The sequence below is a fragment of the Ambystoma mexicanum genome, chromosome 5p, assembly GCF_040938575.1.
Source record: "Ambystoma mexicanum isolate Mex_15411 chromosome 5p, UKY_AmexF1_1, whole genome shotgun sequence".
Taxonomy (NCBI): domain Eukaryota; kingdom Metazoa; phylum Chordata; class Amphibia; order Caudata; family Ambystomatidae; genus Ambystoma; species Ambystoma mexicanum.
This window is the reverse complement of record NC_090930.1, coordinates 213792335-213818863: the sequence shown is the minus strand read 5'-3', so window position 1 is coordinate 213818863 and position 26529 is coordinate 213792335. Positions and strand designations below refer to the sequence as shown.

General features: G+C 47.5%; 1 protein-coding gene across 3 annotated transcripts in view; it reads right to left on the bottom strand.

Annotated features, from left to right (window-relative positions):
• The window catches only part of LOC138480867 (probable global transcription activator SNF2L1), a 1964402-nt gene that overhangs the window by 477137 nt on the left and 1460736 nt on the right, over positions 1-26529 (bottom strand). For all 3 annotated transcript variants that reach the window (XM_069612650.1, XM_069612651.1, XM_069612652.1), the window contains 2 exons: positions 8262-8372; positions 8047-8160 (listed from right to left, as the gene is read on the bottom strand). In XM_069612650.1, coding sequence (XP_069468751.1) covers positions 8047-8160; positions 8262-8372 — 225 coding nt within the window. The remainder of the gene's footprint in view (positions 1-8046; positions 8161-8261; positions 8373-26529) is intronic.

Sequence of the window (26529 nt, the reverse complement as noted above, 5' to 3'; positions counted from 1 at the left end):
CCCTGCTGTGTGAATGACAGACAGGCTGTATGAATGGGGGAAAACTGGATAAAAAGCAGGTCTCTGGTACTGGAAAGGCAGAGTTGCCACTAGAACGAAAGAACCAACGAGGAGCTGATGGAAGAGGACCCCTACAACGACTGAACCGTCCGGTGAAGCCCTGCTGCAGGTCACAATCTTCAGAATCCAACGACAGAGAAAATCCTCCAGGAAACTTCTTCCCTTGAGCTGGTGGGACCAACCAGTTCGCCCAAACTGCAAGCCAGGACCCCTTCTCTGGTCGAATTCGCTGTACAGAGCTAAAGTGGGCCGGATAGCCAGGAAGGTCGGACCCTGCTTGGGTTTTAAGGAGCGCACCTTTTATTCGTTGCTTTGCTCTGCTGCTGGTTTCTTCCCTGGGTAGTGCTGGACCCTCCAGTCTTCCTACTTCTTGTCAGTCCGACAGTCGCTTCAGGAACCGTGAGCCTGCAGGAACTACCAGGAACGTCCGCTTCAGCTACAGCTCCCTCTCCGTTTTAAGGTACTGTGCAAATCCGGTTGTTCATTTCGTTCAGCCGCAGTGAAAATGTTTGAAATCTTTCTCCAACCCTAGGGCTTGTCCTTCTCTTCTCTTTGAACTAACTTTTCTGCCAACCAACCTCATCCGGAACCCGTGGCATGAACTTTACTGCAAACTACCCTGAACTGTATTATCTTGAGCAAAAGACTTTTGACCCATTGACTTTGGCCCTAAGCCTTTTCTATCTGATTTTATCATTGTAGCTACTATTGCTCAATTACCCTGAGTGCTCCTATTGCTCAATTACCCTTACCTGTTGGTGTGGTTCAATTTCGATTACATTTGTTTTTCCCTCACTTTTAAATTGCTGGAGTGCCATTTTGCTCCCACTTCATTTTGTGAGCTTAACTTGTATGGAATTTAAGGGAAGTGATGTGGTGTATTAAGAGTGTGATTTTTAACTTGCTTATAAGAGTGTAATGTTATACAACTGGAGAGAGAAATAAATGTGTATTCTTTTACTTGAAAACCTTGAGTCAGTGTTTGCCTGAATCATAGTAATTGCTGTCCTTTGTGTAACTATCTGATACTGCTCATTTACTCTTGAGATAAGTCTGGCTGCTCATCCATCGCTACCACTTTAACTGTGTACTATGGGTCACCAAAGGTGAATTTGTACTGTCAATTGTAGTCTTAATTGTGTGAGGTGTTCCCAAAGGGTACTGCATATAATTCTGCCTAACAATGCCATCTTCATCTATTATAAGAGCCGGATTATAAACGTATCTAGGGTTCTTCTTTTTAGTTCCTGCATGGATTCGCTCTATTGGCTGATGCAGATATTTTTCCAATAAGTATCCACTATTGGGTTAATTATCTTTCTATTGTTAGTGCCTTTTGTAAAGACGCCGGAAGGGGGTGCCTGTACTTCCACTCCCTATGGTAGAGGAGAGGCACAGAGGACCCCAGCCAAGATTCTCTATTCTTGGTACGTGGTCGAGCAATCAAGGCCTAGCTTCTCAGGAGGTGATGCGGGCTGGTTCTTAAGTACAGTGTAGTCCCCAAGCACCCACAAAGGAATGTCCGCACACTGTATCGGTTAAAACACAGTCTTCATATAATTAATATTCAAGGTTAAGTGCAATATCACGATAACTCACTTTGTACTCAGTTATCTATAATGGCAAATATACAGTTCTACGTGGTACCACAATTACTATTAGATCTCTTTAAAGTGCATCAACTGTATGGTTAAATGTCACACAAATCAGTTCGTAAGGGAAACCAACAATAGATATAAGAGGAAAGCAGTTGGTTAGAACAATTGGAAGAATACTGGCCCCGATACCTAGACACAGCTCTCTGTGGCGATCCCCCCCATCTGGGCAACCTGTAGAATAACGATATATCACAAGCCCAGTCCATATATTGTCCACAAGAGACTTTCGAATAGTTCTGCAAACCCAAAGTAACTGGCGTTGTAGCGTTCCTCGTCGGGGAATCGACGGCCCTTCTTGAGTGCCCTCCCTTTAAGGCAGGAATCACGAGTCGTCAAAAGTCCGATGGAGAGCAGAGTGAGCTACAATGGTGAAGTGGCAGCTTCTTTCCTAGCGGTGCTCATCGATGGTGAAGCGTAAACGTCCTGCAAGGAAGAGGTGTGCGGGGCACCTCGATGTTGATAGTTCTGGACCGCAAAGAGTTTGAAGAACTGTGGCCCAGTAAGGGCGTCGAGTCGTCGGCATCTCTGTGGTCTTTGGGTGGCGGGAAACCCACCAGCGGATACTCCTCGGTGTGTCAACAGCCTGGCCTTCTCCAGTGGGATCAGAAGGGCAATGATGCAGACAAGAGCGTCCTTGGATCAAGAGTTCTTAGGCAACGGGAGCACAGTGGCTCCGGTTGGCGACGGCGGTCGTCGATGGTGGCGGACAACAGTCCGGGCGCTTCTCTTTGGGATTCCGCGGCAGTACCCGTCTCTGGTCGGCAGCCTGTCGTAGGTCTGTCTACCTCGGGGCCCAGAGTTTCCCTGCCACCACGGAGGTCGTGAAAGGCCTCAACAAGAGGTTTGAGGAGGTCCGATCCCACGGGAGGAACCCCTAGGAGGCAGAGGAAGATGACGGTGGCACCGACGAGGCTCCCGTAGAGAAGGAGCAACCATCGCGCCCGTTGCAACCAGTGCACAAGCCTCAGGACAACTCGGTGGCCATTTTGATGGCAATCCAATCCTTATGCCCAGAGATAAGGACAAGATTGCCCCTCACCCCAACAGATGACCCAGCAGAACCAGGCCCGTCGGGAAGCCCTCCAAACAAGTGGAAGAGAGTTCATCCCCCCCGCCTTTCCAGCCCTCACGGTCGCTCAACCTTCATCTCCTTCCCCTGATCCTAGGGATGACACGGGAATGGATACGGCCAAGACGGGGACGGATGACGACGGTGGTGACGACGGGATCGGCCTTCCATCACCACCCCCTCGGGTCTCCCCGCCCGACGAAATTAGCTCCTTCCACTTCATGATTGCCAGGGAATCTGAGCTTTTTCAGCTCTGCCCTGAGGAACAGAAGAAGGAAGGTTTCCTCTATGAGCAGCGCGAGGCCAAGAGGAAGACGGTCCTCGCGGTACCATTGATTGACGATATCTGGGAGGAGGAACTTGCACCCCTGAAAAACCCGTCCACGACGCCTGCCAAGAGGGATCGGTATGAGAAGAAGTACCGGGTCCCTGATTCTGCCCCTTTGTGCCTTAGGGCACAGCCGACCCCGGATTCTGTCGTCTCGGCGGTGGCCAAGAAGAAGGTGGTGGGGCATCATCCTCAACTTCGACCTCCCCATCTGACAGCGAGGGAAAGAAGCTGGATGCCATGGGACGAGTCATCTTGTCTGCGGCATTGACAATTAATGTAGCCAACGCCCTAGCGATTGTGGCCCGCTACGACAGGGAGCTGTGGTACAAGATCGCTCCCCTGCTGGACTTTCTACCAGACGACAAGAGGTCGGAGGCCCTGGAGATCCTAGAGGAAGGTGAGGTGGCGTCGGACCACGCCATAACGGTGGCCATGGATATCGCTGACACCGGATTCCGCCAGTTGGGCAACAGTGTTTGCCTTTGACGGCGGGGACGGCTCAAGGCTACTGATTTCCGCCAGGACGTGCAAACCAGAGTTTTGGACATGCCCTTCGACGGGAACAACCTGTTTGGAAAAACAGTGGAAGAGTCACTTCAGGCCATCAAGACCGACACGGAGACGGCTCGGGCGTTGGGAGTGTTGCAGCAACGACGGCCGCCCTTTCGGAACGCCAGAGGCACACAGGGTGCCTCCAAGGGATCCGGCGGCGGCTCCTCGACGTACCACCAGGCGGCCCGCTCCTCATCGCAGGAGGCCTACAGGGGACGCGGCAAGTCAGGAGGATCTCGTCGTCATCGCCAAGAAGGCCAAGGCGGCAAGGCCGCCTCCAAGCAGGACTGAACCAGCCGTAGCGTCGGGCCCTCACAGGAGCACCCCGGCGGGAGGCCGGCTGGCGAAGTTCGTCAGCGTGTGGGAGTCCATCTCCACCGACCGTTGGGTTCTGGATGCCCTGGCCCACGGGCACACTCTTGAATTTCAAAGAAAGTGCCCCCGCATTTCTCCCGTGGCCAGGAAGGAAAATCACATCCCTCAACGGCTGTTAGAAGTAAGGGCGATGCTCAAGAACGGTGCCATCGAGCTCATCCTGAAGAGGCTCCGGGGCTCCGGAGTATACTCAAGGTACTTCCTCGTCAGAAAGAAGACCGGCGGTTGGCACCCCATCCTGGACCTGCAGCAGCTAAACAAATACATCAAGGCACAAAAGTTCAGGATGGTCACCCTCCAGCACATGCTGGGACAGCTGGAGGAGGGCTGCTTCCTATCGTCGCTGGACTTGGAGGATGCTTACTTCCATATCCCCATTCTAAAAGGACACTGAAAGTTTCTCAGATTCGTGGTCCAAGGGCGGCACTACCAATTCAAGGCCCTGCCATTCGGGCTGAAGTCGGCACCCAGGGTGTTTACCAAGTGCCTCGCTCCAGTGGCGTCGCGGCTGTGCCTGCGGGGGATCCACGTCTACCCCTACCTGGACGATTGGCTCATCCGTGCAAGGATAAGAGAACTCGCCGTCGAACACACAGCGGAGACCGTCCAACTTCTCACGGATCTGGTCTTCTTCATCAACTACTCGCAATCCCACCTGGTCCCGTTGCAGGTCGCACTGTTTCTGGGAGCCAAGCTCGATACAGTGGCGCGATTGGCCTCGCCGTCGGAGGAGAGGACGAAGGCCATCTTGGGCAAAGTGCAGCGCCTGTTGGCCACGGGTGTGGCCAGGGTGAGATCCATCAAGTCCCTGCTCGGAATGATGTCCTCATGCATCTACCTGGTGCGCCTGTGCAGGCTACGGATGCGTCCTCTACAAGAGTTCCTCGACGTCCGTTGGATACAAGCGACGGGCAGCTTCGAAGACAGGATCCCGCTCAACGAGGTTTTCTGCCAAGCGATTCGATGGTGGGTCACCCGCGTGCATCTCGCGGTGGGCAAGGACTTTCAGGCCCCGGTACATCAAGAGACGGTGACGACGGACGCCTCCCTGGAGGGATGGGGAGCGCACACCGGAGATCTGCACGTGAGAGGCCTTTGGCTCCCGGAGGAGAGGTCACTCACATCAACATCCTGGAACTCCGAGCAGTGTTCTGGGCCCTCAGGTCGTTTCTCCCATCCCTCAAGGGCAAGGTGGTGAGGATCTTCACCGACAACACCTCCACAATGTTCTATATCTGGAAGTAGGGAGGCACCAGATCCCCAGCCCTGTCCAAGGAGGCCCAGGATCTGTGGCACTGGGCCGTTGCCCAGGGAATGTTTCTGGTGCCCTTCCATCTAGCAGGAACAAAGAACGTCATTGCCGACTCACTCAGCAGGGAGCTGCGCTCGTGCCACGAGTGGGAGCTGCGTCAGGATCAAGTGGATCGACTTTTCCAACGATGGGGCAAACCCCAGATCGACCTGTTTGCGACGGCGATGAACTCCAAGTGCCAGAGGTTCGCCAGCACGTTTCCCCAGCCTAGGAGCATGGGTGATGCTTTCTCATTCCCCTGGGACGGCCTGTTCCTGTATGCGTTCCCCCCGTTGCCGTTGCTGCTCCGACTCATCAACCAACTCAAGAGGTCCCGGTGCAGGATGATCCTCATTGCACTGGCGTGGCCGAGACAGATCTGGTTCCCGGACCTTCTGGACTTGTCAGCGTCCCCCCCAGTCAGACTGTCGACGGACGCAGATCTTCTCTCCAGAGAAGGAGGCGCCATCCTCCATCACGACCCGGAGTCGCTGAACTTGCAGGCCTGGCTCCTGCATCACTAGAGTTTGGAGGATACGATATCCCAGCGGACTGCAAGGAGGTGCTTGCAAAGGCCAGGGCGTCCTCAACTCTAAAGTGCTACGGACACAAGTGGAAGAGGTTCTCTGTCTGGTGCCGTGCACAGAAGATTAACCCTCTGCTAACTACGGCCCCTCAAGTGCCGCCGTACCTGCTGTCGCTGGCCAAGGCGGGGCTAGCTCACGCTTCCATCAAAATCCATCTTGCAGCGATTTCACGTTTCACCAGAACTACGGGACGGTCATCCCTGTAGTCTCATCGCCTGGTGAAGGAATTTATGAAGGGACTCTTCCGATCGGTCCCGCCGGTGAAGGCTCCGGCTCCTGCGTGAGAGTTCAACGTGGTGCTGACCAGGCTCATGGGGCCGCCATTCGAGCCTCTGCATTCGGCACCATTGAAGTTTCTGTCGTGGAAAACAGCGTTCCTTGTGGCCATCACCTCCGCACGAAGAGTGGGAGAGATTCAGGCCCTATCCTGCAAGCCTCCATACTTGACTTTCCACGAGACGAGGGTGGTGCCGAGGACGCACCCCTCCTTTATGCCCAAGGTGCCGTCGGACTTCCACCTCAACAAGCCGTTGGTGTTGCCAGTTTTCCTCCGGTCGCGGGCCGAGAGGACTTTGCACTCGCTGGATGTAGCTAGAGCGCTGAAGTTCTACGTGAACCGCACAAAGAGTTTTCGGAAGACATCACAGCTTTTTGTGAACTTTGGACCTGTGAATCAAGGGAAGGCCCTCTCGAAGGCTTCCATTTCCAGATGGCTCTCCGGCTGCATCTTGCACTGTCATCGGTTAGCAAACCGACCGTTGCCCGGCCGTCCGAGAGCCCATTCGACCAGAGCGACCGCTGCTACTACGGCGTTCTTGTCTGGTGTGCCCCTGCTGGACATCTGCAGGGCTGCTACTCTTACCTCCTTACCAGGTCGACGCACACCTTCACGAAATTCTACTGCGTTGACCGGGATTCCAGGGAGGAGTCCAGGGTCGGCCAAGCAGTGCTGCACAACCTGTTCGCCTGAAGGTGGGCCTGGTGAGGAGGTACGAGTTGCTTAATGTTGAGTTTATGAAATGCTTAATGTTGAGCCTTGCCACCTCCCGTGGTTGTGCATGTGTATACTGCTATGTATTCTTATATTCATGAGCATGTGAATCCATGCCAGACCCCATGCTGGAGAAGGAACAAGTTACTTACCTGTAACTGTTGTTCTCCAGCATGGGTCTGGCATGGATTCACATGCAAACCCTTTCTCCTACCCCTCTGCGGCTCTTCACTTGGTCATAATGCCACTTTACGTGCTACCAAATCTGAGGATAGCTGCCAGGAGCGGGGATTAGGGAGAGGGCAGTCATTGGCTGGGGGCAGTATGACCCAGAGACCAGTGATTGGTTACTACTAAGAAAGACAGATCAGAAACAAAACTGATACTGATTTTTTCTTTACTGAGGATTCCCAGCCTGACGACGAGGAATTATCATGAGCATGTGAATCCATGGCAGTCCCCATGCTGGAGAAGCTTAAGATCTAGACATGGCAGCATTCCGGTCTCAAATATTAACTTCTTTGCTCAGGCAATATTTTGTGCTGACCATTTTATATTATTTCTTCTTCTTCTCCTTCTTGTTAGGATGACTCCAGAAACCCGAAGCCGGCGATTTCCATCTATTAAGATTCTTATGCAACCCACATTACCAGGTGCTAATTCGAAGAAAACTAATGCAGTCGTAAAATGAAGTGCTCACACACGAAGGAGGAGGAAAGCACGGCAGAGAGGTGTTGCCCCTTCCTTGCCTTTAGTGTGCACGAAAATGGGCAATAGTCTTGATTTTACGGCAAAGGCGATTGAAAATGAAACCCTTAAGCCTTAAACCAGTTTGAACTCATCTCGTGTGTGATGTGGTGAAGAATGGAAAGAGAGACTGATGTTAACTCGCATTTGAGAAACATAAAAACCCATTGGTGAGAGGTATGAGGTTGAAGCATTTTAACTATCATACACGAATATAAATACTTCCACTGTATTTCTCTGGATGCATTTAAGCACTTGACTTGCTAGCTTTTATACGTCACAATTATTATTATTATGATAGATATAACAAGCTGTTTCTCAATAAAACTGATAATTAGACACTTTAGCATAGTAGCTGTTAAATGATAACATTTTTAAAAAGTACCTTATAGCCTATAGTCTTCCGATAGTAAAGGATTTCTTTTTCTAAGAGCTCGAACAATCGAGGCGGAAAGAACTGGAAGTCTTGAATATTTGGCTGCTTTGGTGGACGGGGTGCCTTAATTCAAAAGGTATCAACATTATTGACTCAGGTCACAATGTGTCCACATATAAATGAAATGACGTTTTAGGTGTATTCAAAAAGACACGTGTCCTTACCTTTGGGGCTTTGGGCTCACTGACGCGTAATGCATCTCTAAAATATGCATCCACTGCATAATTTGCTTTGCGTTCCCGTTTGGGAGGCTCAATCCATTCCATCATACTCAGCTACATTACGACATGTAAAAAAAAAAATCCATTGAAGAGCTTGCAGTCTCACAGAGATACTAAATCACAAGTGTCAAACAAGACAGTTTACGCATTGTGACCACATTTACATGAATAAGTATAACACGATATGTTATTTTATGGAATGTTGCCCCAAGCAGGCAACTTTCCATGCAATTGGGGTTTGAAACCCTGCACACTTGCGCCAGCTATTGTAATCAGAACGAGAGCGCGTTCTCTCCAATAAAGAATAAGAAGTCTTTGGCACTGTCCTAAGCAAACCCCATCACACACAGCAGGGTATACCATAACCACCGAACTGGGTGCAGTGACCCGCGTTTCTAGTGCTCCAAACACATCTCTGACCTTTCAATCCATGACACCTTTCCATCCAGGGCACATTTCCATCACATGGCATACTTAGCATCACACTGGTACCTGTTTTACCTCCGAAGCCATTGGCTATTTAAATCTGTGACTGTTGCAGTAAACATCTACATGAATCTCTATGAGCATCCCTAATTATCTTATTCATTCAAAAGTAAATGGGAAATGGCTCCAGGACTTTTTTCATTATTACAACGGAGATTTCTTATATTTGTTCATAAAGAGAAGTATGGATTCTATTAAACATACAGAAAGGATCGTTTTGCTTTATTTTTATTTGATTGCTTACACGCGCAAACTTAACGCAAGAACAGTGGAGCGCTTTACAAAAGGATTGTGCCAGAACTGGGCTTGGCATTTCATGCAATATTGTTGGTAGAGAGAGAGATTTTTTATTCATCTGTCAGGTATTGTTAGAGGAGCCGTGTTTTGGTGTTTCGCAGTACTGGAGGATGGTACGGGCATTTCGAGCCACTACTGGGATCGAGTTCCTGATGGTCGGTGCGTGGCAAGAGTACATCTACTTGCGAGTGTTCTCTTTGCGGGCTAGCTTTGACTTCAACCTTTTGATAGTTTTACTACATGAGGGGCAAGAGCCTCCAGAGCTGTGGAGTTTAGCTTCCAGGTATGTTGCTGTTCCGTTTGAGAATGCTTTGTAGGTGACAGATGCAGTTTTGAATGTGATCCTGGCACGGAGGGGGAGCCAGTGAAGTGTGCACAGGATTTGAGAGATTTTGTTTAAGTAAAATTTGTGGGCACCTGTAATGAAGCGAGCTGCAGCCTGGTGAGCTGCTTTGAGGGGGGTCAAGTGGTCAGCTGGAAGCCCATTAAGGAGGGCATTTCCCCCATCAATGTGTGAGATAACGAGGGCTTGGACCACCGTATGGAATTCGTGCGGAGGAACGAAGGGTTTAATTTTGCGGAGTCTGTGCATCTGTAACCATGCGGTTTGTGCCTTTTTGGCTATGTGCTTTTGGAACGAAAGGCTACTGTTAACAATGAAGCCCAAAGATTTGGCTGAGTTTGACAGCAAAGGGGTGAATCAATTTAGGCACGTTTTTTGAAGAGGGGCCCATGAGGACAAATTCGAACTTGGTCGGGCTTCGGTTTAAGAAAAGCGTTTGACATACATGTTTGCATACTGGCCAGGCATTTGCAGAGGGGAGCATTGTCCTGGGAGCCACTGACCTTAAGTAATGCTTCTCTTTCTTTAAGCACTCATGCAACAAAGGAACATTTTACTTACCTTTAGGAAATGTTCCTGTTGAAGGAGTAGGCCTCCCTTCCATGGATTCGTCATCTTTGTTACATATATCTTCTCCAGTGCCAGCTGTCTTTGGTTACATTTTCAGCCACCAGGGGGCGCAGAAGAGCAAGAGTAGGCACTATTGCGTCCCCCGGCGCCAGTTGCAAAGTCAGGGGCAGACACGCCCCATTATCTCTTTTCTGACATTTTCCCTAACACTCAACAGCTGAGGGACCACAGAACAGGTGGTGTACAAGGTATTTGGCAAGAGGGGCAGGTTGGGAGGGTGATGAGGAAGCTTTGGGAGAAACGGTTAATCCATTAGAAAGAACCTTTCTGAGAGTGAATGCCTCCAAATCTCAGTGTAAACCATGGACTTGCAGTATGGGGTGGTGGTATGTTCATCCTCCGCCCATTCATTCTGATGTATACTTCCCAATCAATTTCAGCAAGGCCACAGACTTCGTTGGCCCTAATACCAGCCACATTTGTGCGTATCAGAAGCCAAAAATGGGTAATATCCCCCGTTTTCATTAGTTGGTTAATAAGCTTCCGCCCAGCACTGGCCTTATTGTAGCGATGGTTTAGTAGTCATTGTTTGTATGAGGCATTTGCTTTAGCAATACTTTTTTTCTTCTCCGCCTCACCCAGAAAGTGGTTCCTCCTTACTTTCATGCAGTTCTCTTTTTCTTTTGCCTATCAAAACATCATGTGGGGGGCCAGGCTTGCAAAGATGTTTACTGGCAAGTAAATGCCTACCCTCATGAGTCCCATACATATCGAACAAACTGTCCAACTTCCAATTGCATGACTTCAAAACCAGGATTCCCATTTCACCATCCCATATCAGCGTAGAATTTACATCTGAAATATTACTATTGGCCCATTGCAGTTTGTTACCCTGCACGCTGACAGTCAAGTTATCCACTATTTATTCCGAGGTTTTAGTACAACCCGCCTGCAGTTCAAGTTCCATAATTGCGTGATCAACCATTGGAACCGGGAGTACCTTAAATAGCAGGAAATTATTAAATACCAGGTGTAAGGAAGGAATGGCATCAACAGTAAAACAGACACAAGTGACCACAGTTCAAGGGTGTTTATTGAACTTCAAGAAAAGGTATGATAAACGCCTATCTAAACCTAAATCTACAGATGGAAACAAGCTACGATCATCAAATAATAATAACGCAGTTCTAGTGGTGTCATCAAAATAAAAGGGCCTATGCTAAAAAACCTATTGCAAATCTTTACAAATAGTGGTGTAGGAAATAATGTTATGAAAAAGAAAGAAGTGTTCAAAATTATATGTCAGGTTTTCAGGCCGTTGGCCTCCCTTCTCCACATTTTTAGCAAGGGATAAGGCGGTCCACTTGAGCATAGCACAGTCTCTGGCTTTGTTAGCACGAGGTTATAGTTCACTCATCAGCATCACGGGCTCCGGAGCGCAAGTCTTCTTGCTTCTCAAAAAGTCTCTTCACTCAAAGGGCCTGATGCAACCAAATAGGCAACGAATTCTTTTCTCTTCTAGATTTTCACAAGTATTCACATTGAGTGCTTTATTATCCACATTATTTATTAGTGCTTCAGGGTTCCCATTCCTCTGCCAGCTGCAATATCCCGTTATTACCAGGATAACAGGCAGCGAAAACCGTAAGGAGAGTCTGCGATAACCTGCCGGTAGCACCAGTGGGTTACCGGCAGACACGTAATGAGGGCCTATTTCTCAGAACAAAGCAATTTGAACATTACAAGGACGCGTTGCGTACCATCCTTTAGCCCCCCATATAGAAAATGGTCAATTTCAAAACCTTGTGCATCACCCTTCGTTCATACCATTGAGAGAGCTTTTCCTCCTTCAGAAGTTAGTTTCAACACTACTCTCCTTCCTGAACACTTAGGCCCAGCAATGCGTTACTAGTACTAGTCCCCAACTTCAACAAGAAATGCCAAGGAGGATACTAATTTTCAGTTCTGGCCACAAAACTGTGGAGCACCCTACCCAAACCTCTCTGCATGGCGGAGAACCACCTGACTTTCAGGAAACAGCACAACACTTGGCTTCTCAACTAACCACTTTGAAAGAAATGGAAAATAATGGCAACTGACTGAAAACTGGGCAACTGAAACGTAGGCTAATTTACAACAAGTATTTTCTGAAATTCTTAGCACTACCGTCTGTGCGAAACCAATCGGAATCATGGAACCTCTACTGCGGGATACTGGTCCGCACATATAATAATAATTTAATAATAATTTGGCATTTGTATATAGCGCTACGAACCCTCAGGTATCTGAGCGCTGCTTATTATTACCCACGGTGTGTGGTGCTCATTTATCGACCTCGGAAGGATGACACGCTGAGTTTGGCGCTGCCGGGATTCGAACCTGCGTTTGCAGGCTCTGCACTGATGTCAAAGCGAGCGCTCTACTCGCTGTGCCACTTGACCGGCTTTGGTCTCAGTGAAATCTACTACCAAGAGCAAGGAACTGACAAAACCCTCACCTGCCCTCTCCACCTCCCTCATGCCACAACTAACTCATTACTACTAAAATCTTGCATGCTGACACCTCTCACACTCCTAGGTCTAGTATAATTAACAGACCATATCCACCCTCTTTCAACAACCATGCTGTTACCTGATTGCACCACACCATCCTGGGGCTGCCCATATGGCTACCTGCCTGATCGGTACCAACCACAAACAGCATAGACTTTCATATCGACACACACAGGTACTTTCGACCTGATTTCATCAACACCAAATGTTTCTGCATCTTCCTTCCCACTATCCAACTAACACCCCCTGCCCTCCTTTCTTACAGAGCCATGCGCAGCGAGGCCAACATTATTGGCAAAATGACGCTATATATGACCACTTTACATTACATTACACTAAAATACAGAATGTGCAGGGGAGCAAGATGGGCAAAGGCATAACATGCCACTGGCTGCTGCACCGAAGATCTGTGAGAGATGCATGCAATTAAGACCCAGAACACATTGACATGCAATGCACATGTGAGTGGGTAAACTTAGCTGTCGAAATACACAACGAATCAACAACACCCAAAAGTCGTATGCATGCTTGGGTGGAGGCATGGGGGGTTGACAGTGGCAGATCCTCATCGCCTAAATGGTATATTACACTGTTAGAAGTTGCTAGTTTTTGGGGAAGGGACATACACTGAGGTATGTTGTTATCAGTGAGGGAGGGGCAGAGGAACCAAGACACACAAAGTATACTAGAAAAGGGAGAACATTGTTAGTAATGCTGAAAGGGTTGGTGGGCACAGGTGGGTATTGGGTTGTTCATTGTTAGGGTTTAGTGTTGTTGTATAAGAGAGTCAACAAAACGTGTACAGAATATGATTGCCTGCAAATTGCAGACTGAAAGGGAGTACTGATGACCATAGCTTTGATGATCTCTCATAACTCAATATTATGTCCCCCAACTCTAGATGGATACTCCCAAATATATAGTGTCAACACCCATGATGGAGATTAATGTGCAATTTGGATATGTTTTCAGCTTCAACATACTAAAGTGGAATGTCTGAGGGCTTACCCATCGTTAAAAGACAGGAAATTATAAATTACTCACGGTAGTGACTAACATACTCCTAGTCCACAGTCCCCTTTGGTCCATACTGTATGGGCCTCCCTTGCTAGGGACGGGAAAGACAATCTTTATCACCAGAATAAATTGTCTTCCCCTTTAATTTTAGAAGCGCGCAGGGGCACGGCCCTGTGAGCATGCGCTCCGGTGACTCCACCAAACGGCACCACTCATCAGTCCCCTTTGACGTGTCAACAATATTATGATTGCCTAATTACACTGATTGTTACGTGGGAGAATGGTGGGACATATAGAGGAAAGGGGACTATGGACTAGGTGTACGTTAGTCACTACGGTGAGTAACTTATAATTACTCCTACGTCCCATCCCTTTTCCTCCATACTGTATTGGCGATTACAACTGAATGCAGCCCTGGGGAGGGGAGTTGCCCTTCTAAGAAAACAAGTTCTTCAAAACTGCCTGTCCAAATGTTGGGTCTGATCTGGCACTGGCATCCAAGCAGTAGTGCTTGCAAAAGACTGATGGGGAAGCCCAAGTGGCCGCTTTGCTGATTGTCTGCCATGGGATGTATTTTAGAAAGCCACTGCAGCGGCCTTGGATCTGATTGTGTGAGCATGCATCTTTGCTGGCAAAGGCCTGTCCTGCCCCTCACATGCCTCCTTGATGGCCATAACCACCCGCCTTGCTATGGAAGCCTTGGAGGCTTGACAGCCTGGTTTTTATCTGCCAAAAGTGATGAACAAGGATTATGGCTTACGGAAGCTCTCTGTCCTGTCCAGATAGAATCTTAGAACACACCTGAGATCCAGTCAGTGCAATACCTTCTGAGCCCCATCCTTTGGGCCTGCAAAGAATGTTAGGAGTACTATCTCCTAATTAAGGTGAAAAGAAGTAAGGCCAACCAGGAGGGCAGTTTTAATAGTAACCAGCCTGATGTCTGCTGATGCCATGGGTTCGAAGGGTTTGTGTGCCAGGGCGCCCAACACCACGTTAAGGTCACAGACTGGATGTGGACGTTTGACAAGAGGGTATAATCTGGTCAGACACGCCAAACGCCTTTTAACCTCCGGATTGGAAGAGGAGAAGATGTTGTCTCCAGAATTCTTGTAGGCCCCTAAGGCCGTCAGATATGTCCAGCAGGTATCTACCTGCACACCTGAGTGAGCCAGATGTTCCTAAAAGGATAACACATCATCCAGTGAGCATGCCAGTGGTTCAATCTTGTTTGTCTTGGCCCAGTGACAGAATCTGGTCCACTTGCTCCTGTACTGACTCCTAGTGGAGTCACTTCTTGCTCCTTGTATGATATCCAGTTTGTCCTGTGACAGGTGTAGATGATTCAGGGTGACCTGTTCAGGAACCAAGCTGCCATGGCTAACCTCTGCTCAGCGGGGTGAACTTCTGAGCCTGCCTGCTGGGAGAGTAAGTGGGCTGGACCCAGCGGGAGGTGTAATGGAGGCTGGTCCGATAGAAACAGGAGCTCCGAGAACCAAGGTCTCGCTGGCCACCATGGCGCTATCAGGATGAGTCGAAGGCTCCGCGACTCCCTGGCCTTGCAGATAACCATGTTAATCAGTGGAGTGGGGGAAATGCGTATGCATTCATGCCGTTCCACAGGATCTGCAATGCGTCCCCCAAAGATACCCTAACTTGTCCCAGCCAGGAAGCGAACTGAGGGCACCTCCTATTGTTCATGGTGGCTAATAGGACTATCTGGGGTTGCCCCCACCTGTCAAAGATCCCCCCTCAGGACCGCTTCATTCAAATGCCGCTCGTAGTTGTCGAACCCCAGCTAGCTGAGCCTGTCCACCTCCATGTTGGACTCCCCCGGCAGGTGGACTGCTGATAAGTAAATGCCATTTGAACGGGCCACTCCCAAATGTCGACGGCCAACTGGCAGAGTGGAGGGGACCTGGTACCTCCCTGCTAATTGATGTAATACATGCAAGTGCATCTTTCTGTCTGGATGGAAACCAACTTGCTGTTTGACAATGGGGAGAAATGCTTTGAGTGCAAACCAGATGGCCATCATCTCGAGCCAGTTGATGTGGTCCAGCTGTTCCTGTTGTGACCATACTCCATGGACACTGTGGTTGTCCAGTGTCACTCCCTGTCCCTCTAAGGATGAGACCGTGGTAATGGTGATTTCCGGGGAAGGCTGACTGAGCGGTCTGCCCACCAATAGGTTGGTCTCTGCACTGCACCAAGTCCAGAGCTGCCTGGGAGCCCGTCTCCTGATTCCAAGAGGCTGAGAAATGCAGCTGCAGCCTACTCATTTTGAGTCTTGTGTGTGGCACTGCTAGGAGACAAGCCACCATTATTCCCAGAAAGTGTTGGTACCACCATGCTGATGTCACTGGTCTGCTGAGAAAATGTCTGGTGGCCTTCCTGTGATCTTGTCTGCCAAGGGGGAGATCCTCTCCACCCTTGTATCCCAAATTAGCCCCAGGAATGTTAAAGATTGAGTGGGGAGTAACTGCAACTTCTTGAGGTTCATAGAGAACCCCAGATCGTACAGCATGTGCATAAGTGCTGAAGCTGTGTGCTGTACAGCCTCGAGAGATTCCGCTCAGACTAGCCAGTCATAGAGGTATGGATAAAGGTGGTGGTTCTATGCCATGAGCAGGGCTGCCACTGAGTTCATTAATCTTTTAATGAAAATGAAAGCCCATGATTCTGAACCTCAGGAAAGAACGATGGGACTCCCAAATTGGGACGTGCCTGTAAGCATCCTTCAGATCCAGGGAGCACATCCAGTCTCCCTGATGAGTGCTGGAGTAACCATCTTGCACTTTTGAAGGGGGTAGGGAAAGGTTCAAGGAAGAGAGGTCCAGAACAACTCTCAGGCCAGCCTGTTTTTTTTCTGAATAGCGAATATCCGGTTATAGAAGCCTATGCCTCGCTGTGAAGCTGGAACCTCCTACACCCCCTGATTTGCGATAAGCGAGTGGATTTCCGCCAAAAGAGTTGCCATCCCAATCTGTGGGAGTGGAGGGGAGGAAAGAGGGAATGGAGGAATTGGCAGATGGAAGCCCGTGGAAACTGCTGAGGGGTTCCATGGGTCTGCGAACCTTGCCCGCCAAGAGTGGATGTGAAGGGAAAGCCTGCCACCCACCGGAGACTTGTGGATCTTGATGGCATTGTCACAGTTTTTTGTGCTCTGAGGCTGGTGCCTGGGAGGGGGCCTGGAAAAAACCCTTGTGGGAGGATTTGTGCTGCTTGCGCCTGTGCTGGCTAGGAGACCGGTCAGACTGTAACGCACCACTCCTGAAAGCCCCTGAAGCCACCGAAGGACCGTTGTCTGTCCGAGCGTTGGTGACTTTGGCTATAGGCCTTGGGTGCTGATTTTGACAAGGACTTAGCTGTTTGTGAGCTATTTTTCTTCTTGTCAAGTTCCTCATCCATGGTCGAGTGAAACAAGTCCCTGCCCTCAAATGGCAGGTCAAGAATGCGCTCCTGCACATCAGTGTTAAACTTGGTTGCCTTCAGCCAAGCTGGCCTTCTCATATCAGTGGCAATGCAGATAGCTCTATCCGCTGTGTTGATGTGCGCCATGGTAGACTCCATGATATCCTGGGTCACGATTTTGGCCTCTGCCAACCCAGGCTTGAATCGCAACAGACTATGCACAGGGAGCTCTGGGAGGAAGTCTACAATCTCTCTCCAAAGCTTTTGATTCACTGCAGCCAAAGAGCATCAGCTTTGGCCTGGCTCGGGTGGAGCATGGCCTTAGAGTAAATATTTTTGCCGGAGGACTTCAAAAGCTTTTCCTCCTTCCCCAAGGAGTTCTGAGGTGGGTGCCGATGAAGAGGACTGTGGTTTGGGGTTAAGGGAGGCCGCAGCTATAATGGAGGAATGCGGTTGGAGGTGCACCAACAGTATGAGCGAGTCCCTCTCCGCCTGCCTATACTTGGCATCCAGACTTTTATTGGTAGGCTGCGTGGAGTGCAGCTTTACCCATGTTGTCTTGGCCAGGTATTCTACATCCTTTTGCAGAGGGATGCCAGTCCTTGTAGTAGGACAGATGGTCAGCACCTTCTGATCGTCGTCCTCATCTGTGTCGTCTGCTGTGTCCTAGAGGTTGGGAGCCTGTCGGAGGAGTGCTGGGTGCGGGCAGCAGTGTTGTGCTGACTGGCAGTGCTGGGGGTTGCTGAGGCAGAGCCACCAGGACTGGTGTGAGCACGGGAACCAATGACTGAACCGGCTCAGGGACTGGACCAGGGTCAGAGCCTGAGGTGGTACCGGAGGGAGCACGTCTTTGATGACACCCCTGAGGAGGGTGCCCATCTGTAGAGATTTTATGAGTGCAAGGAACTTTGTGAAGAACCTATCCTCACATGCAGGTGAAGGGCCTGGGGGCATAGGAGCCGGGCCCTCTGGCTGTTGAGGTCTTTCTGGACCTTGTTGCACAAGGCTGTGGGCTGCGTACCGCCGCTGTGACGATGTGGTCGGGTATGATGTGGACCAGGTAACTGGTGTTGTCCAGTGCCATCTAGATGTGCGTTCCCATGCCTGCTCTCCTGAAGGAGGAGGTTCCGGGTGAGCCACCATCTTGTCTGGCCTGGCGGCCATTTTGCCTTCCCCGCGCCACATGCCTGCTGCATAGTGCCTGATGAGCTGGGCCCAGTCTCCGCCTGCACGTTTTAAAGTGAAGGTTCAGACCTCCCTGCTCCTCAGGTAGAGACCTGGGAGGTGGAGTGCCCTTGGCCATGGCGCCGGTAGTGCAACTGCTGCATAAAGGTGCCCCATCAGGCTGGAGCCCAGTGTTAGAGCAAAGCCCCTCAGTAACAGAGCCTTGCGGCCCCTCGGCAGTGGGAATGGGAGGAACTTGTGAGTCCTTGGCCTGTTGGCCGGTAGCTCTAGGACCTAGAAGGCTCTTCCCACTGGGGTGCTTCCCTGGGAAGGAGTCGCCCTTGGGGGTGCAGAGGAAAACAGGGCACCTAACTTGGGCCTGGTCTTCCTCCTCACATATGTCTTGATTCCCTTTGGAGGTGATCTTTCGAACAGCTCCCTCCACCTGGCCAAACGATTCTTCAGAGCTTGCGGGGTCAATGTATCGTACGCAGAACAGCCGTCCCAGCATTGGTCGGGGCCAAGGCACCGGAGGCAGAGGGCGTGGGGATCCGATGTGGGGAAGGAACCCTCGCAGATCGGACACCTGCTAAAATCCGCCACCATTGACATGCCCCGGGGGGGAGCGTGGTACCAGAGGACAGAGTATTATCTAGGACAACTACTATAAGGAAAACGAAGAAGAGAAAAGAAAGTATTCCGTGGAAGAGTGCGTGGAATTACAAGGCGAGAGGCCTAAACCAGGAGCTCTGGTGAAAGCGGTCTGTTCCCGTCAACGCAGAAAATGGGACTGAAGAGTGGCGCCGGTGGGTGGAGTCAGGGGAGCGCATGCTCCCAGGGCCACGCACCTGTGCACATCTAAAATTTAAAAGGGAAGAGAATTTTTTCTGGTGAAAAAGGTTCTGTTTCCCGTCCCTAGCGAGGGATGCCCATACAGTATGGAGGAAAGGGGACGGGACGTACGAGTACACAATATTACTTGTGTCCCTTCCCGTTTCCGCTCCTTTCAGCTCCTTGCCCCCCTAAATTGGAACTCCCTCCCTCTCTCTATCCGCTCTATTCCATCTTACCTCTCCTTCCGTTCTTCCTTGAAATCCCACCTTCTTCATCCCCCATCCTGTTAACCCCATCTCTTCTCTCTTCCTCTTCAACTGATCTGTTTCTCTCCACTGACCTAGGAAAAATGTTCTACATATTGTTTTGATGGTTTGTTTCATGTTTTGCATTAAAGCTTCACATTTTTTGTATCTTGTTGTCATGTAAAGCACTTTGGAGTAAAGCGCTCTATGAATTTAATAAATACAAACACAATTATTATACATGGGGCTCCATGAGATTAACTTGCCACTGATACATTAAATGAATACAAATATGGCAAGAAATGGGGATGCCACCGTTATTTTGCTTCCTATCCCACTTTCTCTTGGGGGGTGACAAAATCGGTCCGCCGTGATGTGGCATTCTGATTAAAAGAAGCTATTACAGATGAGGGCAGAACCCTGATTGTGACTGGAGACATTAAGGACTGCATGATGACAGTTATCAACGGTTATGCTCCAAGCACAAACAGCCCTGAGTAATAAGATTGGATAACATCACCGGCTCAGTTATAATATGGGGGAGATTATTATTTATTTTCTCATCATTATGGTATTTATTGAGAGCAGACCTAGTTTCGAGAAGCAGTAGAGTGTTTTAAAGAGCTATTCAACATTACAGATGCATAATGGAGCCCTTTTTAGAGGAAACAGCAGAACAGATATACAGCGGGGGGTGAGATACAGAGGGGCACAGAGGAGGTGTACAGCTGTACCAGGAGGCAGGGAGGAGATCGGCGGGTGGCGTCTAGCGAGTCAGTTGGTGTGAGGGGCGCTGTGATGGCCTAGGTGTTGAGGCAGAAAGAAAGCACCACAACTTTCTGCTGTAATATGAAGATTACTATCTAATGGTCCCAGAAAAATACTGTTCTTATTGGTACAATCCCATTCAGGAACGTCCTCATGTCCAGGTGAATCTTGCAATTGCTGCCCCAGACCTGCTGCACCCACGCATACTCACAAAGAACGGTCTGAGACCAGACGAAATTAATATTGTTAAATGCACGCACAATGCATGGATCAAACTGGGAAAATGATCCAATATGGGTTTACCTTACTCCCCACTGCTTCCAGTATGTCACAGTCCTTTAATGGCCACCACAGTGGAAGAAGTATGCACTACAAGTGTACAGAAACTTGGCCCCACTACATGGGAGGATTGGTTCCCAGGTGGAGTATTTATCTCCCTAGAAGATTTTTAAAATTATGGGGGAAAGTCACATACTATCGTTGGAGACAGACATGCCACAATATATTTCCCTCATTCCCATCACCCCCAACTACCACCCAGCTATTAGATGATTATTAGGCAGAATCACATGCAGTACCCTTGGGGAACACTACATGCAATTAAGACTACAAGTGTCAGTACAATTTCACCTTTGGTACACGCCTGTACTACACAGTTATGTGGTAGCAGTGGCTGAGCAGCCAGAGTTGAGTTTGAGTGAGCAGTAGAACAAGTTACACATAGGGCCAACAAATACAGTGATTCAAACAAACACTTTACTCAAGGTTTCTTGTTAAAAGAATATACATTTATTTACACAGTCAGTTTGAAAACATTACACTAGCAAGAGCAGCTCAGAATCATATACTAATATACTACAAATACACAACCAATAAGTATTGAACAAGTTCAGCTCCCCTGAAGTGGGAGCAAAATGGCAATTCAGATACTTAAAAAAGGGGTAAAAAGACAAGGTTATCAGAATCAACAGCACAAATACTTGCATAGGCAGGGCAAAGGGTGTCAGTAAACTACAACCAGCAATTCAGTTCATATGCCTGGGCCAAAGTCAATGGTTCGGAGTCTTTGGATAGGATAGCACAGTTCTGGTAGTAATCGGTTAAGTCTTTGCCACAGAGTGTAAAAGAATTTGCCTAGGCGAAAAGTTTGACAAATGTTTAGGGAAGGACAAGCCTTCGAAGTCAGGAAAATTTCACAAACTTTCACAGTGGCCAAAAAGATTTCCGGACCGCGTTTGCACAGTACCTTTAAAGTGAAGAAGAGCTGTAGCTGAGGCAGTTGTTCCTGGCAGTACGAGCAGATCTTGCTGTTCCTGAGCTTCAGTCATGGGGACAAGAAGAAGGATGTCGGGAGGTTCCTGCACTGCCCAGGGATGAGGCCACAACCTAGGCAAAACGTTGGGTTAAGGTGTGAGTGCCTTAAAGACCACAAACTGGTATCCTTCCCACTGGCTATCTGGTTTTCCACAGCACTCGGCAGAAAATTCAACTGGGAGGGGACGGTGTCCAGGCGGCTTGCGAGTTGTTTGTTCCCACCAAACTCAAGGGGAGAAGTTAACCTTGAAGGGATTCTCTGTCGATGGATTTTCAGGCAATTCAGACCTGCAGCAGGGCTTCACTGGTCGTCCAGGAGTTGCAGCAGTCCTCTTCCTTCAGCTCATCTTCGGTTCTTTCGTTCCAGTGGTCGACTCTGCTTTCCAAGTCCCAGAGACCTGCTTTTAAACAATTTTCCCCATTCATTCCAGCCTGGCTGTCACTCAAACAGCAGGGTGGCTGTCCTTGCTGGACAGCCAGCCGGCCAATCAAGCCAGAGTGCATTCAGGTCTCCTAGCAGACTAAGCATAGGGAGTTTCAGGCACATCCCTCACATCTTGTCCACCCCAGACACAGAGGCACCAGAGGAGGGCTTCAGCACTGAAGCCTGCCAAAGGCCAACAAGCAAAGGGACCAAACCTGGCTTGGGGCGCAGAGACAAACACAAGAAGGACTTTTCCTAAAAGAAATGGCGAAAAAAATCGACCAGAGTCTGTTTTTACAGACCGGTCTTCGGCGCCATATTGAAAAACATGGCTGACCCGATTTTTTGCTACCGTTGTTAGTGGTCAGGAAAAATCACAGTAGTTTAATCTAAATCACTGCCACCAGCCATTTAAAGTAGGAAAGGGTAACATTTGACTGTTACATGAGTGGTTTGACTCCCTATGCGCAAGCTGACTCTGCTACTGTTCTCAAACAACGTGTGTCCAAGGTGCAGTAAATAGTTCTGGCGCCTACTGTTGAAACCTGGCTTAAAGATACTACGCTCTGCTATGGCACGGCAGATCTCTACAGAAAATCCGTACCAGTACCCTGCAGACCAGATGACATATGGGTACTGTACAAAAACTATTTGGTGACTAGGGTCAATCATGAGCATGCATCCCAGACTCAAGCAAGTCCATTAAAATGATTACATTATTTGAATTGTGTTTCCTGTGAGGAACCAGAGTATTGTCCTTAGTGATTTGACTGTGGTCTCATATTGACTGGGTACAAGGAAACATGGAAAAAAAAACAATATTGTAAGGAAAATTCAGATAAATGTATGTGAAATATTAAACACCATGGTCAACAGTGCACTACGTTGGCTCTCAATATTTAAATAACGTATTATTTTATAAAAAAATCATACAATTCTGTCATGGTATGAACAACAGAATGAATCAAGGATAACTTAATCCACCGTCATCATGGTGGACCCACGCATTTATGTGGGACACTACTGCCAGGAAGCGGATGTTAAAGGTAGACAGCAATGTGACAAGTGGTGTCACTGCATCTGTTCTTCTAGATGTGAGACATTGGTTCTATTATAGTATTATAGGCTGCCTCTCACACATGCCCTCTCTCTGCATAGTGCTATTTAATGTATTGTTAGCATGTGAATCTATGAAAGATACTGGTAAAGAAAAAAGGTTACCTAGTCTCAGGAGGATAGCTTAAGAGCAACGTGCTTGCCTTGGAAGCAAAACGACAGGAAGCGACACAGGTTCGATTCCGGAGACTGCACTTAGAAACCTCTGGGTATTAAGCGTGTTATAAATAGCGTATCATATCATACATCTAACTGTACTAGCGTTGGCCCATTTGATAGCTTTACATGTGCTTTATCACACTCTATACTGAGCATTAGAAACATGAAGATGGTGTGTATAATTGAGAGATGAGATTAAGGGGAGAAGCTATGGATTCCCAGCCTAATGGTGGGAAATATTCATGTGAATTATGAAAGAAATCAACAAAGGCAAACATATAGTTCCAGGTAAGTCAAATGTTTCTGTTTCGCACCCACGATTTATATTAACAAACCTTTGGAGAACTCATGGCCATGTGTCCCATTGTTACACCTATTAAACTGTAAGAGAAAACTAATATATTTAGTTTAAGGCAGCATTACAACAGACAGAGAGGCAATAAAACCATAATTGCATTCTGCACATGGTATCAAAGTCTAGATTGTTCTTTAACACTTTTCACTATTTATCATGCCTGTCACAGTGATTTATTTTAGGACTTCTTGTTTGTTTCAATCTTGTAAGTGTTCATGTCTATGCCATTTGCACATGCATAGGATGAGTTCATTAGGAAATTCTGAAGCATTTACAGTTTTTTTCAAGGAAAAAGTTCTTATCTCTGGCAGAAAGTAATCTAGAATATTAACATTTTGTCAATCCCATAAACGTATCCCAAGGATTCTTAAAGCATCACCAAAAGGTATCTTTCATTGGCTGTCCTCCTTTAATACTGTTGTAGCAGTGACAGTAATAACATAATTGGTATTGAGCTGGGGCTAGCCATGCTTACCAAAGTTCTGTGTCGTAGCTTGATGTTATAGGAAACCATTGTTTGTCATCCAGCAGAATGGTATATAACGTGTTTTTGGTACATTGCTGCGTCTTTTTTGAGACCTCTTGGAACTATATTTAATCACCTACGCTTTAGTCGATTTATCTGTCTGGAACTTGCTGATCTCCGGATGTTTTGGACTATACATCTCATGATCACTCATCATTGAACATGATGGCTAGGGCTGATGGAAGTTGTAGTCCATAACATCTTGAGAAACAAGGATTCTGCTCTAAAGCATCATAGATAAACGAACACAAACTTTAAGTTTTAATTGTTTCAGAAATACACTGTTTTAGTTGAGGTGTGTGTAATTTTTGCAATATTTATAATTCTAATTGATTCCATCATCTCACAGATGACTTGTCTGATGAAATATTTCCTAAGTGTAAGGCTTGCTCTGAAACGTTTTCAATAGCCACCAAGGGACACACAACAAAACTTCACTCAGGGCCTGATTCTCAACAAGGCTCAGTTAGCATGCTAAACAGCATGCTTCAATGCACCTTTTTCTGACGCTCAGGCACCATGCTTATTCTCAAGTGGGCTTGGGCGTCAGTGCAGTGTACAACACAGAAGTGTCATGAACTATCTGCAATACAACTGTTTTTGCAGAAAACTATCTGCAATCTCGGCAGTAGTTTCGATAAATAGATAGGTAATCACAAATTTAACGAAAGTGCTGGCAAGTACATTATTTATATATATGTATATTCAGTAAAAAAAACGTACGCTACTAAAGACCTATGAAATGCAGTGAAAAAAACTTTGTTAAAGAGACGTTATGGTTCCAAGTAAAACCAAAAAACCCCTGAAATTCGCCAGCTATGGTAAGCTAAGCAACCATAACTCGCGCCACCACCATGCACTGCTAAGACTAACACCCAGGACATCGAAGTATGGCAAAATAACTGGCGAATTTCAGGGGTTTTTCAGTTTTACTTGGAACCATAACGTCTCTTTAATTACGTTTTTTTCACTGAATTTCATAGATTTTTAGTAGCGCAACTTAACCATAACGACCCTTTAACAACGTTTTTTTACGAATTTCATAGGTTTTTTGTAGCGCAACTTAACCATAACGTTCCTGTAACAAAGTTTTTTCACTGAATATAGATATAGATAATATAAATGTGATAAATGTTTACTAGGATTCACTTAGTGTACATTCATATAACATAGAATATACTAAACCCCCTACCTGCGCTAGTGGTTCTGATATCTGCGGACCATGCGCATGTCCGCGGAAGGACGTGGTCAACAGCAACACTATCCAAAAACTCAGGTTGTATCTTACATTGTTGTATCATGCAATAAAAACACTGTACATATCCAAAAAGCAGCACATAAATACATTACATTCAATAATAAATAAGAAGTGAAAACTATATATGTAAGACACCAACCGTTCAATTAGATAGTATATGCCTCCAACAGAATTACCTCACAGAAACTGCACAGCAAAAATCAACAGCACACCTACGCAGCAGTAACAGCAAAACTTGAAAGAGACTAGTGAGTACACTACATTTATTGTATATATTTATAAACTTTCTGTATTAGGTACACTAAAAGTAATATTTTGTTTTTTTACACAGAAATTTCTAGTACTTTGGAATGGCTGGAAGAACATTTTCCTCTGGATGAAATGAGTGGAAACAGTGATACTAACGGTAGACACCACACTTCTCTATATAAATTAATTAATAACCATTACTTTATGTGTACTTAACATATATATATTTTTTTAACAGACCATACAGACATTAAAAAACAGAAACAGAGACCTTAGAAAATCATCTGCAGCGAATGGAGCAAAACATGGATCTATTACTGTCAAATGTCATTCTTTTGAAACACTTTGTGGAGGACCATTTAAAAGAAGAAATCAAATATCACTGTCCCATGTTCCACATGTACCTGTACCCCTTCTCCATGTCCCAGCCAACCACCACCAAAAACTCCCCAGCAAGAAAAAAGTTATGATGAGACTTCAATCCCTTCCTCCCCTACCATCCACCATGTACAAACCCCTAATTCCCCTGTATTTGTATCAGTTTCTGCTTCCCCCTCTCTTTCATAATTGTTATACTTTTATGCAATAATAAAATATTAAGTGTTTTGTTACTATATTCCTCTTTGTCTTATTTTAAAAGGTGGGTGTCCGCGGACAGCGAGGGTATCTGTAATGTCCGTAATTAACCAAAATGGTCCTGTCCTAAGGACACTATACCTGTTTGTACTGTCCTCAATCAATATGGAAGTGTCCTTAGGACGCACAAGATGTCCGCATGTCTGTAATTAACCAAAATGGGGGTGTCCTAAGGACACTGCACCTGTTTGAGCTGTCCGTAGTCAAAATGGGGGTGTCCGCAGAACACTAAAGACGTCCGCATGTTCGTAACTATGTAAATTAAAGTGTCCTAAGAACATTCCCCCTATTCACATTGTCCGCATCCAGAATGAATATGTCCGTAGAACACATAGCCCATCCCCCTGTCCGCAAAGTTGTGACGCACATTTATTTTGTTCGAGGACCTGAACACTGTCCGTATAACACTCACGCGCATTCGTATCCTACCCTTGGCCCCTACGAACATGGTGCCTGTCTGCAACTGTCCGCCGCACGTCTGTCGCAC